Here is a 13,590-nt window from a genome sequence, read left to right as displayed (position 1 = left end):
TCTGTGGGAACAGTGATCTGGAATCCACTTTGAATTGAAATCAGAGCCTATGTGGATTCTCAGAGTTTGGGCATACTTTGGAAAATTTCAGGAATGTGTGATACCAGTAGGTGGTGCAAGTACAGTAGCCTTTCTGCAAATGAGAAGTCATTGCTTAAGGAGACTCTGCTCTGCATCCAGGCAAGTGGGTGTGTAGTTCAGGACAAAGGAAGGTACAGGTAGTGAATCCTTGATATTATTAGAGGCAGCTGTTGTGTTGTGATACACCTCACCTTGAACTTGAGGTATGAATGACCTACAAAATACATGTTTTCCTAAGTGTATATGGACTTGCTCCTGAAGTCGTTTTGCATTGGTTCGTTAATGGAGTCTGTGAAAGCTCATTTGAATCTGGTGTGGTGTCCAGGAGTTTGTATACGGAGGATGAGGTGTCCTTTACTCTGATAGTTTAGGACGGGCATTCCCCTTTAGTGCTTAAGAAATAAGCCTGTTTCTTGAGAAGAAAATTGTATTTTAGCTGTTTTTAAGAACTGCTAGCAATGGTGGCTCAGTGGTTGAGAGCTATGACTGTTAACCAAAAGGCTGGCAGTTGGAATCCACCAGCGACTCCTTGGAAACCCCATGGGGCAGTTCCACTCTGTTCTAGAGGGTCGCTGAGAGTAAGAATTGACTCGACGGCATCGGGTCAGGTTTCGTTTTAGCACTGCTTGCAGAGAAGGCGTCTCCTTCCTGCTGCAGGACCATAACCCTTGGTTTAGAGATCATTATGGACGTTTTCACTTACATATAAGATGCAAGAGTAAAAAAGTGGCTACATTTCAATGATCCTTTTGGACATATTAGAAAACAAAATGTTTCTAGCATGGTGGGCAGAATAACGTAGAACGTTAGGTTTTGAAAGTTTTAAAATGTTTGGTTAAAATTATTTTTGGGAAAACACTAGGCCTTATGCTTTCATAATTTAAGAAATCACAAAGCCTATAGAAAGCCTATAGGTATTAATGGAATATAGTTAATAATTATGAAAGTATGTTTATGTAATACTTTTACGATTTTTTTTTTGGTTAATGGGTTGTAACAGTTCAAACCATATATATATATATTTTTTTTTGACTCATTTTTTTGCCAGGAAAGGAATTCCCCATTTCATAACAAGCTATACAACCTGTGAGAGCCAGAATGTGACAGGACTGCCTTGTTTTTCCAGGTCTCGAAAGTTTTCCACCTTTGACGGGGTGCAGCCCTACCCTTGTTTTAGTGGAAAATATTTGAGTTTTCCTTCTCTGACAGATTTCTGCCTTACACAAGTTCTGACTTCCACAGGTCTTACCATACTTGAAAATATTTTTCATATAAAAAACTCATTGCCGTCAAGTCGATTCCAACTCATAGCAACCCTATAGGACAGAGTAAAACTTCTCCTTAGGGTTTCCAAGGAGCAACGGGTGGATTCGAACCGCCAGCCTTTTGGTTAGCAGCCATAGCTCTTAACCACTGTGCCACCAGGACCCCCAAATCATGCCATAATATAATCCGTCTTGTAGCTGAAATGTTGACTTAGCCCTCCTCTCCATAAAAAGATAGTAGCAATTTTTTTTTTTAATTTATATTGGCACATTAAACAAAAAATGAAGTGCCATTTCCATCCTTGATATTGACAAAAAGTGACAAGTCTTACTGAGTCAGCCGTTGGCAAAAACAAAGGGGGAAGGGAGAGCGCTCATTTTGCTGATGGGGGTGTGGATGAAATGACCGCTTTGAAGGGCACTTTGGCAATAGCAGGTACCAGTGAAAAATGCACCTGTGGTCCAGCCATTCCTCTTAGCAATAAACGCCCTAGAGACGCTCAAACGTGTGCATCAGGAGGCATGGTCAAGGACGTTCATGGTACGTTTTCATGTAATTTTGTGCATGTATAATCACTGTCTTATAATGGAGTAGTATATACATAGTATTAAAGGAAATCAGCTAGATCTCTTTATGGGTAAATCTCAAAAACAATGTTAAAGCTGCAGAATGTGTACGACATACACCATTTCTGAATTTTAGAGGCACAGAAAAGCAGTATTACGTTATTCATAGATTCATATAGGTGTGTGGATGTGTATGTATGTAAAATAGACTGAGCATCACCTCAAGCCCATGATGGTTGAAGGCAGGGGCTGAGTGGGAGGGAAGGGGATGGAGCTAGGGCCTAGCATCCTGGGGACTGTAATTTCATCTCTACTGCTCAAGTCTGTTCTTTCTTTCTTTAAGAAACTTAGAGCAAACATGATAAAATGGTATTACTTCGTTGTAGGTATATTGGAATAAGCTGTTTGTACTGTAATTCTTTGTATTTTAAAGCATTTAAAAGGTTTCTCACTAAATCAAAGCAAAAAACCCACCCCAGTAACCCAGAGTGCCAATAACCCCTCAGGCTTCAGGGCTTCTAGTCCCTTGCAACCCCTTATTTCCAGGCTCCTGAGTCTTCATCTTCTCAGTCCAAGATAATAGGGTAGGGTAGCTCCAGGGACCGAGTGTGCTTGAAAGGAACGGAGAGGAGTTACCGTGCTGTGTGGGTGGGCAGTCCCGTTCCGGCCTCCACCTTCTCAGTGAAGGCCTTTCTGAAATACAGGCTTTTCAAAATGTGGACCTCGGAGACACTTGGGGTGTCTTTTCGTTTTGGATTTCTGTCACCTTTTTCCTCCGTTCGCTTCTGGCTTTATCCTGACATCTCACCTTTTTCCTCCGTTCGCTTCTGGCTTTATCCTGACATTCTCCTGCTGATGCCTCTCGCACCGCACCGTCTTATGGGACTCCGGAGGCTGGGAGATGGAGCTCTAGGTAGACACAGAGAAGCAAAGGAGGACTTGATGTGCTCAACTGGTTTTTGGCACTCGGTTTGGTTTTTGGAGGTCTTGTTCAAACCTGAAGAGCAGCTTTATTTCCAGAGGCCAGTGCAGCGCCTGTCACTTAGTGGCTTAGAAACCCCTGGCCTACTGGCTGGTGATGGGCTGTGGCTCTAGATGGGGACCTTGGTGGCAGGTGGGTAAGCTTAGGGAACCCGGAGGGTCCGTGTAGGTGTATTCATTCCCCTTCGAAGCACAGGAAGGGAACTTTTTCACTAGCTGGTTGTTTCTCCATCTTTCCTAGGTGGAAAAAGCCTTAGAAACCCACCCCAGGGCTTTATTGTGTTGGCATCAGGGGTAGTGAAAGGCGCCCATTGACCAGGAGGGAGTGAGACCCTGGTTGAAACAACAGATGGTGGTAGGCAGGCCAGCTGGCCCACTTCTGGGCAAAGCAGATGGAAAGAAAGGGGGCTGTGGTCAGGGGGCTCACAGTGACTCCCGGGAGCCCGGCCCCTTGGCTCCCGGCACTCACTTCTGTGTCACCGCTCTGCCCTGTCGCCCCTCAGCCTGAATCCCCTGCCAGAGGAGGCCTTGTTCCCACCACTGCTACAGAAAATGGGAATCACAGTTGGAACTCCGAAAGCATTGTTTTATAGGAGCGTGCTTATCTGTGGGGCTGGGGTGGTATTTGTATTATACTGTGTATTGGGTAGGTTTTTCTGAATGGACCTGCAGATTGCTACTTTGTTTCTATTGATAGATGTGTTCTGACTTTCATGTGTTGGATTTGCAAATTAAATTTTGAAATAACAGTGTTCACAAGAGAGATAGCTGTCTGAACTGCCATCTGGAATGGTGACTATGATGACTCTGTAAAACAGAAAGTCTATTTTCTTTCTTTAGACATTTTTGAAAATTAAGGAATTACTTGCAAATGGGAAGAAACAGAATATGATCTTTCTTTTTTATGAATCAATTCAGCATTCCTGGAAATTTACTATTTACTCATCTGTATGTGAATCTGAGGAGGCCATATGTCTAATTGGCTAGTTATGTATTTAAAAATTTTCACTGCAAACTAGAATAACTTTGTTTCTTAAATGCAAATACCTCTCACATATCTAAAACAACTAAAAAGTAAATATTTGCCTTTTTTAAGGTGCAAATCTCTATTTTTGGTGAGGGGAAAAAACCCCAAAGCAGATAACCTTTTTTGGGGGGAAGGGCAGAAAGAGGGGGAAAGATGAACTTATTTCAGTTACAGAAAATAATTGAAATTCAATTAAGTATTCATTGGTGTTGTTGGCCGAAATACCAGTGTTTGGCCACTTGAAGAATTAATATCATCCCAGCTAATTTCAAAAATTTTCTGTCTTGGTCAAGTTAGATTATTAACATAAGTTATTCAATATTGTTATATATAACAACAAACCTGTTTTTAAAATGGATTATGGAGAAGTCTCCTGCTTCTTTAAAGTGCATGAATTGCAAAGGGTTCAAAAATGAAACTTCAGACCCATCTAAATTTAAGGCTTTGCATTTGAAAGCCTTACTGGCTAGTCAGAGGTTATCATTCGATTACCGTGGGTATTTGGAACGATGCTGAACCTGGAAACAAAGGGAAAAACTTGATCCAGGTTTTAACCTTTGTGTGAGGACCCTTCCTCCCTCTTCCACTAAAACAAAACCCCCACAAAAACAACAAAAAACCAGCTGAGAGGAACAGAAGCCTGGGGGATTACCTGATGCTGTGTCATGGGCCAGTTCATTACACACTGGTTGGCAATGCTTATAAGAGGCTAGTCTTTGTTAGCCCTGGTGGCGCAACTGTTAAGTGCTCAGCTACTAATTGAAGGGTTGGGAGTTTGAACCCACCAGTGGCTCTGTGGGAGAAAAAGACCTGGCCATCTGCTTTGGTAAAGATTTACAGCCTAAGAAACCCTATGGGGCAGTTACACCCTGTCCTGTACGGTTGCTGTGGGTTGGAACCTACTCGACGGCAGTGGGCTTGCTTTTGTTTTGTTTTGGTATTTGTGGAAGAGACAAGGTGATGGAAAGAAGTTAAACTGGATGTTCTTAAGGAAACATTTATGTAGATAACAGTTTTTCCTTTCCTAGATTTGGAATGACCTGCTTCACCTGAGAGCCCTCACAGATCTCTGAACTAGTTTTGCAACTATATAGGGAAATGTTGGAATAAAAATTGTTTGTTCTAATCTTCAGTTTTCTTCTATGGTTGTTATAGAAGCATAGACTTATAAAATCTGTTGTTTCCTAATTAGTCCAACCAACACACTTTTATAGATGAGTAGACTGCTTCAAAGAGACTCAGAGATGTTAAATGGTATGCCCAGGAGCACCTGAGAGATGGGCAGAGCTAACTGGGTTAGAAGGTGAACAGAAAGTGAATCGTTGTTGTTGTTAGGTGCCGTTGAGTTGGTTCCTATTCATAGCAACCCTATGAACAACAGAACAAAGCATTGCCCAGTCCTGCACCATCCTCACAATTGTTATGCTTGAGCCCATTGTTGCAGCCACTGTGTCAGTCCATCTCATTGAGAGTCATTCTCTTTTCTGCTGACCCTCTACTTTATCAAGCATGATGTCCTCCTCCAGGGACTGCTCCCTCCTGATAACATGTCCAAAGTACGCGAGACGTAGTCTTGCCATCCTTGTCTCTAAGAAGCGTTCTGGCTGTACTTCTTCCAAAACAGATCTGTTCGTTCTTTTGGCAGTCCGTGGTATGTTCAGGATTCTTTGCCAGCACCAAAATTCAAAGGCATCAGTTCTTCTTTGGTGTTCCTTATTCCTTGTCCAGCTTTTGCATACATATGAGGCGATTGAAAACACCATGGCTTGGGTCAGGCACACCTTAGCCTTCAAGGTGACGTCTTCGCATTTCAACACTTTAAAGAGGCCTTTTGCAGCAGATTTGCCCAGCGCGGTGCGTCGGGAAAGAGCAGGTGTATTAATTCCCCTTCCTTATTTTTGGTAGCTAAAACAACATCCATTTATCATCTTGTAGTTCTGTGGGTCAGGACTCTGAGCATGGCTTAGTTGGGTCCTCTGTTCAGAGTCTCCCAAGCTGAAATCGTGGTGTTAGTTAAGGTTACAGTCTTATCGGAGGCTTGGGGTCCTCTTCCAAATTTACTGGTGGTTGGCACAGTTCATCTCCTTGCGATTTTAAGACTGAGGTCCCCATTCTATTTCTTCCTTCCTTCCTTTCTTCCCTCCCTCCCTTCCATTTTGCGTTCAAAATTTTTTATTGTGGTAAAATATATATAACAAAAAACTTCGCCATTTTAACCATCTTTAAGTGTACAGTTCAGTGACATTAATTACGGTCACCATGTTGCGCAACCATCGCCACTCTGTGTTTCCAAAAGTTTTTCATCATCGCAAACAGAAACTCAGTATCCCTTAAGCAATAACTCCCCATCCCCCTCTCCCCTTAGCCCCCGGTAACCACTAGTAAACTTCTGGCTCTGTCCATTTGCCTATTCTAGATATGTCGTGTAAGTGAAATTGTACAATATTTGTCCTTCTCTGACTTACTTTACTCAGCTTAGTGTTTTCAAGGTTGCATCCATGTTGTAGCACAGGCTAAAATTTTATTTCTCTTTATGGCTGAATAATATTCCACCATAGGTATATGGACTTCCTGAGGGGTGCAAGCAGTTAATGTGCTCAACTGCTAACTGAAAGGTTGGAAGTTCAGATCCACCCAGAGGCTCTTTAGAAGAAAGGCCTGGCAGCCTACTTCTGAAAACAAGCAGTTGAAAACCAGTTCTACTCTGACATATAGGCGTTCTCCATGAGTTGCAGCCAGCTCAGCAGCAGCCGGTTTTGGTTTATTTTCAGCAGCTGAGATCTCATGGGCTCTATTTTCTGCCAGCCTCTCAGTATAGCAGAATGTGGGTATTTGTGTGTGCACGGATGATTCTGCATAGCTGTTCCCTCTACCCTTCCATGCTTTGTCTTGGCGAACTCCTAGGTATCTTCAAAGCCCTACTCTCCATTTCACAGATTGGAGTAAACCAGGACCCTGGAAAAGGGTATAGGCAGCCTCTTATCCTTCCTTATTTTTGTTGCTATTGTAAACTGAATCTTTTTAAAATTACCTTTCCTAGCTCTGTGATGCTAGGATATAGAAATACATTTTATTTTTGCTTATAGATTTTAAAAATATTTTATTGTGGTTTAGGTGAAAATTTACGTAGTAAATTAGACTCCCATTTGACAATTCATATGCAGATTGTCCTGTGACATTGGTTACAATTCCCAGAGGTCCCCAATTTCTTGCTGGCATTGACCAGTAGTCACTCTCAGCTCCTAGAGACTGCCCTCAGGTTCTTGTCATGTGGCCCTGTCCACAACATGGCAGTATACTTTTCAAAACCAAGGGAAACAGAGTCTGGTGCTGGTCCTTGTGTCTTTTAAGGGCTCACTTGATTAAGTCAGCCCCACCCAGGATAATCTCCCTTTTGATTAACTCAGAGTCAACTGATTAGGGACCTTAATTACATCTGCAGGATTTCTTTTACCATAAATGTAACAGAAATCACAGGGGTGATATCTCACCATATTCACAATTCTGCCCACACTCAACCCTCTTCCTTTTAAAACAGAATTAAGCCCAGTAGAGGGAGGTATTTTCACTTGACCCATAGATCTGACGTGCCAAAAGTGAGGAAAGTGAGAATTTTTAACCAGAAGTATCGTCTTCCTGGATTTAGAAGAGAAATGTGCTGCTTAATAACCTCTTGTGTTTCTTTACGTTGTAGGTGTGGTATCTTTAGTAGCTGTTCATCCTTCCACAGTAAATACACTTGGAAAACAACTCCTGCCAAAAACCTTTGGACAGTCCAATGTCAACATTGCACAGCAAGTGGTAAGGAGCCATTTGACAAGGATGGGCTGTGGATATTCTGGAATATGGATTGGGATCTTAACGGGTAAATCAGGAGTAGGATTAGTTGGTGTGCGGTGAATTGCCCTTGATGTTCACAGTGGTGCTTAGGTTTTGGTTCAAAAGTTGTACTGTTGGAGGTCTTCCCTTCCCGCCAGGATTGTCAGTGCTTGCTTCCTGCTAGATGGTTGAGAGTGCTGGATTTTTCTTTACTTTTTCCCGTGATTTAAGGGGTTACTGTTACAGTGGTAGTGATGCTGTGTTAGGTTTGTGGAGGCCTATGTTCTCGAGGTGCTTATGTACATTTTATCTCGTTTGCTTCTTCTCGTAACTGTGCAGTTGATAAGGTGGGTATTTGAGAGGAGCCTAAGACAAACCATGAAAAACTAAGAGAACAGCCAGAATTTCAAGAGAGCTGCCCATGGAGGTGACACGCAGGGAGTGAGTACCCAAGTGAAAACCAGAATCAGGGCTTCTGCTTCCTTCTCCCGTGTTTTTACACTGCCCCCTCCTGCTGCACACATAACGTACTCTTTTCCTTGTGCTCAGCTGTGTTCTTATCCGTTGTTTATGTAATAGTCCTAAACTTTTAGTTAACAATTTTTTTTTTTTAATGTGTTAAAACAGTTAGCTTTGGAGTAAAAAGGGATGGTGCTGCCAGTGGAGAACTGGCACGGCATCTGCTTTTACCTTTCTCAGGTCACGCCCTCACAGGGCATCCTGGTCCTGGTACCAGGGTTGTTAAGGAAGGCGATGGAAGGCTGCCATCAGAATAGAAGAAGGGAAGCTTTTTCTCTTGTAGGTCTGCTCACACAGGAAACGGCAGGCTGTGATGTCTCGGCAAACTTAGACGTTTGCAGTTTCTGCTGAATGTTATTAACACTGTCTTGATGTTGTTGGCTTTCTTTGTACCCTTTGCTCCTTTTTCTTCTCTGATGGCTTCTAGACATCGGCCTATCAAAGACAAGAAATATCCCAAACAGAATTCTGCAAGCAGGGTGGGATGGGTGGGTTTACACCTCTAGGAGTCAGAATCAGGACCCCTAATAGGTAGGTAGGGTTTACCCAGTGCAGATCCTGTGTATAACTAGAATATTTAACGAGGGCTATACGTGCATAAACATCAACAAAGGATATTAGAGGTTTGCAGTCCTTCCTCTGCTAGTGGCTAAGGGTGCAGTGTCTAGTCTTGGGTGTGGATTCTTGCTGCTCTGGTCCCTGATGCTCTAGTCTGTGCTGGGCTGTGTGTTTCTAGCTTCAGAGGGGCCCTTCCTGCCCGGTCCAGGCCTTTGTGGTGGGAACGAATGCTCTTCTAGCAGCCCCAGCTGCGTCCTTCTGCCTCCCTCCACTCTGCTCTGGAAGGTGCTGCTGTGGTGTCTCCACACCGCCCACGCCTGCTCAGGATGCTGCACTCTCTTCTCAAACACATGTGGTGTGATGTCACCTTTTGGCGGGAAGAGAACCTTTGTTTGGAGGGAGAGGCAGAACCGGGTCCTCTGCAGCCCAGCAGCAGTAGCTTTGCACCAGATGCTCTGGGATTGTTTGTTACTCTGTCCAGTTTACTGGTTCTTCTGTAAGCTCAGTTTGGGGTGTATCCTTTCTGCGTAATAATTTTTTTTTTTTCTTTAGGGGAACAATTACTGCATACCACCGATATTTTGGTCATTTCCAAATTTGGGCCTTTATTTTAAATTCTTTTCCACTATTTCCATTTTGTTTAAGTGCACTTGAATTTTTCAAGATCCTTTTCATGGATTCTAGTATTGATTTAGTTTTCAGAGCAAGCTCCTTGTGCTTCCATCAGCTTTCCAGTACACAGTTAGCACCCTGATCTCTAGTGTTCGGCCCCTGGGCTGCTTCCATCCACGGCTGGTGATCATCAGCACATCTTACTCTCCAAAGTGACTTTTTCTTAGTTTGAGTTTATAGTTACACGCTGTGCCAGAGGTAGTGTGGCCTAGCAAGAAGACAATGGTGTTCATATCTCGGCTTTCCTACTCACAAATGGTCCTACGACCCCAGTGACCCAGGCCCTCCACAGTAAAATGTGATAAAATTTTGCTTTGTAAAATTATTGTGAGTTATCAAAAGCCATAGTACATGGAATTCCTAGCACCGTAATCAGCAGCTTACAGGTTTTCAGTAAGTGTCATTTTGCTTTAAGCTGCAAATCCCATTTTATGTTTTCCTTTATGAGGGCATATAGTTTGATTTTTATAGCCACTGCGTACTATATTATAGCAGAGTTTAGCTTGGGGAATAAACCTGATTAATTATACCAACAGTTCTGTTTAATTTATCAAGCTGCAAGTTAAATAAATGATTTGAATTAAGTGGATTTGAGTTGAGAATAAAATGGCTATTTTTATACCTCACAAAACCCCACACAATGAAAACTTAGAAGTAACAAATATTTCTTAAACCTTTTTATAAACCAAAAGTTAATAAAAAGAGGGACTGGCTGATTGTGACATCAGAGATGAGGTCTAACCTCGTGTGAGTGAAAATGTAACCTGGGGCGAGGAATGGTCCTTAAGATTTTCAGCGTTCATTTAATCAGTGTGCCTGAGTGCCTTCAGTACACAGCCCAGACTGCGGTTATGTTCATCAAATTCTGAAATTGCCATCCGTATCGCCTTGTTACTGTCATTTAGTTACTGTCGAGTCGATTCTGACTCACAGCGGCCCCGTGTGTGTAAAGTAGAGCTGCCCCACAGGGTTTTCAAGGCTGTGTGACCTTTCGGAAGCAGATTACCAAGCTTGTCTTCTGGGACACCTCCGGGTGGGGTTCAAACTGCCAGCCTTTCGGCTAGTAGTTGAGCATTTAACCATTTGTGCCACTTAACCATCTGGGCCTCCTATGTCATCTTGCATTTCAAATCCACCAGGCGCTCCTTGGAAACTCTGTGGGGCAGTTCTACTCTGTCCTGTAGGGTCGCTATGAGTCGGAATTGACTCGACGGCAGTGGGTTTTTTTGGGTTTATGTCATCTTTTACAAGAGCCTTACTTCTGAAGTACTGAGATCTTTTTTCGTAAACCTCATGTTGCAAAATATAACATAAGAAAAAAAATGCACAAAGCAGTACATGTAACTCACTGAAGCAAATACCTTTATAACCACCACCCAGCTAAGAAATAGCATATGGGTAACACCCCAGGTTCCTCCTTATGCCTGTTCCAACCACAGCTCTTTTCTCCTACAAAAGGTTACCACAAACCAGATTTTTATGGAAAAACCATCTTTTCTTTATCATTGTTACCACCTGACCATACCTCTCTATGCATCTTAGTTTTGTCTATTTTTGGATTCTTTAAATAAGTGGAATCCTACAGAACATGCACTGAGATGATTCCATTTTCAGTTTTCAGAGCACACAAAATTAAGGTGCAGCTACCACACCCTGTCTCGGTGGTGGTTCTCTTTTCCCTAGACCAGATTACAGGAGGGCTAGACTTTACAACACAAGAGTTCACTTTGGAGGCAGTAAGACTGGCTTGCTGGGGAGGAGGCGGGTAGCAGAGCATCCCAGGTAAGATTGGCCAGGCTGGTTTTCACCAGGCTTCTCTGAGATCAGATGCTCACAGTACACACTTCTGTTTTTTTAGGGTGTCAGGTCTTCACTGACTCTCTTTACGCAGTTGGTGTAGTTGGAATTGCAGGAGCTTGGGAGTCAAAAGACCCGAGTTTGAATTCAGTCTCTACTACCACTTACCAACTGTGTGATCTTAAGCCACGTTAATTTACCTTCTCTGAACCTCAGTTCACATCTGAACAGTAATCCAAAACCAAACTCAGTCGCTGTCGAGTCGATTCTGACTCATAGCAACCCTACAGGACAGTAGAACTGCTTCATAGGGTTTCCAAGGATCAGCTGGTGGATTTGAGCAGCCAACCCTTTGGTTAGCAGTCAAGCTCTTAACCATTGCACCACCAGGGCTCCTGAACAGTAATAACAGTACCAGTTTTCCAGGATTGTTGAAGTGATTTAAAAAGTAACTACATCTAAATGAACTCCGGTGGTGCAGCGCCTGGTCACCCCCTTCACTCTTCCTCCTTCACAGTGCCCAACACAGGAGAGAGGTCTCGTGTGGACACTCTCGTGTTCCTTCATGGAAGTTGTGAGGCATGGAGATGAAACTTCCATCCCCTTGAAGAAATAATCGTTATATAAGTGGAGACAAATGTCGTCAGGGAGTTTCTGAAACACTCCCGACGTACACAGACTCTTTTCTTCTCAGATCCCTGAGCTACTGACCTTACAAGCCTCACGGAATATAACTGCTCCCCAGGTGGCTCTTTGGTTTCTGGATGCAGATGGAAACCCAGCGCTAAGTGTGGGACCAGCCATCTGCTCAGATGCTGCAGCTTCTGTTCATGTCCTGGCGTGGTCTTACGCCCCGGCCACTCCCAGCCGAAATAGTGTGGCTGCTGTTTGGAAATCTTGTTCCCTTTTCCTCCTTTCTCAGTTCTATCCATTCTCTTCTCATATAGCTCATCTCCCCACCCCCAGTTAACTTCTTCTCTTACTTTCTCTCCCCTCGCTCCGGACTCTCCCTTCCTCTGTTGCCCATTTTCCCATCCTTAGTTCTTGCCCTGCACGTCCTCCCATGCTCTCAGTTGATCCTCTTTTTCTGTTGACCCATAACGTTTGTAGTTTATACCGTCAAAATGAAATAATGCTCAGTAGTAACCTATGTATTTGTGTTGATAGAGGTGCGTGTTTGCATGAGAACCACGAAAACATTCTTCTGCAATATGTACACCATATCTGTATTCAGCCTAGTCTTCTGTCACCGAGATCTAGAAAGAAGGAAAAAGTAAAATGACCTGAGCCAAGTAGATGTCAGAAACTCTAGACAGTGAAGCACATGTGCTGTATTCTTGGGAGAGGTTAACTCTTACCTTACTCACAGTGCTAACAAGTTCTTTGTCTGCAGCCTACTTGCTTGCTTGTCTGTCTGATGTTCAAGTCCATAATTGATTAAGAATGGCCCATTGCAGGGACAGAGGGACAAGTATAAAGGCCAGTACAGGAGGGCACCCCCAGAGCCAGGAGATGCCCAGCTGAGGGCACAGGCCAAAAGGTACAAAAAGGAGACGTGGATGCTGAAAAACTCCAGCAGTTTGGACGAGTCTTGCAGCAGAGCAGAAACCCAGGTTCCCAAGTAACTGGAACGGAAGGTGTGTCGTGGTACAGTGCTGTTCAGCAAGCAGCGCCAGCGTCCACGCAATGGGCTCCCTCCCCTGGGGTTTCCAGGGAGGTGAGGTACGCACAAGGAAGCTTTCCACAGGGAGAACAAAGCATTTAATGAAGAGATCCGTGTAAAATAGCTAAAGTATAAAATCGAAGAGAGTATGCTCAGTTTCCTGCTAAACTTGGCTTTCTCGGATGACTTATCCCCTCCACCTTGTGAACACACAGCCAGTGTGTATGTCCTGAGACTAGTCTGCTGTGTTCTTTTGGCTAAAACGCACTGATGGTTGAGAGTCTGTGTGTCTTCACCATTTTGCTCCCAAGGCCAAGTATACTACAACTATAGTAAACTCAGGTGTTTTTTAAAAAAATTTTTTTTTTTTTTTTTAAACTGATAGTGGAAGCTGAGGAAAGGAGAGTAACAGGAGAGTTCAGGCTTAAGCACGTTTCAGCAAGGTTTTCCCAACGCTTGACAGTTGAGTTCCTGTTGCCCAGGAAAAGTTTCTTTGTTCTTTCACTCTTAAGTGGATGATTTTTTAGAGCAGTTTTAAGTTTACAGAAAATGTGAACAGAAACTACGGCATTCTTACATACTGGCCTCACCCTCTGCCCCCAAAAAACCAAACCCAAACCCATTGCTGTCAAGTCAATTCC

The 13,590-nt window shown here is 43.4% G+C and overlaps 1 protein-coding gene across 9 annotated transcripts in view; it reads left to right on the top strand.

The window, feature by feature from the left end:
• The window catches only part of TFDP1 (transcription factor Dp-1), a 123,208-nt gene that overhangs the window by 91,078 nt on the left and 18,540 nt on the right, over nt 1–13,590 (top strand). For all 9 annotated transcript variants that reach the window (XM_064268627.1, XM_064268621.1, XM_064268629.1 and 6 more), the window contains one exon: nt 7,616–7,722. In XM_064268627.1, coding sequence (XP_064124697.1) covers nt 7,616–7,722 — 107 coding nt within the window. The remainder of the gene's footprint in view (nt 1–7,615; nt 7,723–13,590) is intronic.

The sequence above is a fragment of the Loxodonta africana genome, chromosome 15, assembly GCF_030014295.1.
Source record: "Loxodonta africana isolate mLoxAfr1 chromosome 15, mLoxAfr1.hap2, whole genome shotgun sequence".
Classification (NCBI taxonomy): Eukaryota; Metazoa; Chordata; class Mammalia; order Proboscidea; family Elephantidae; genus Loxodonta; species Loxodonta africana.
The sequence above is the reverse complement of the archived record's forward strand: the minus strand, read 5'-3'. Positions and strand labels throughout refer to the sequence as shown.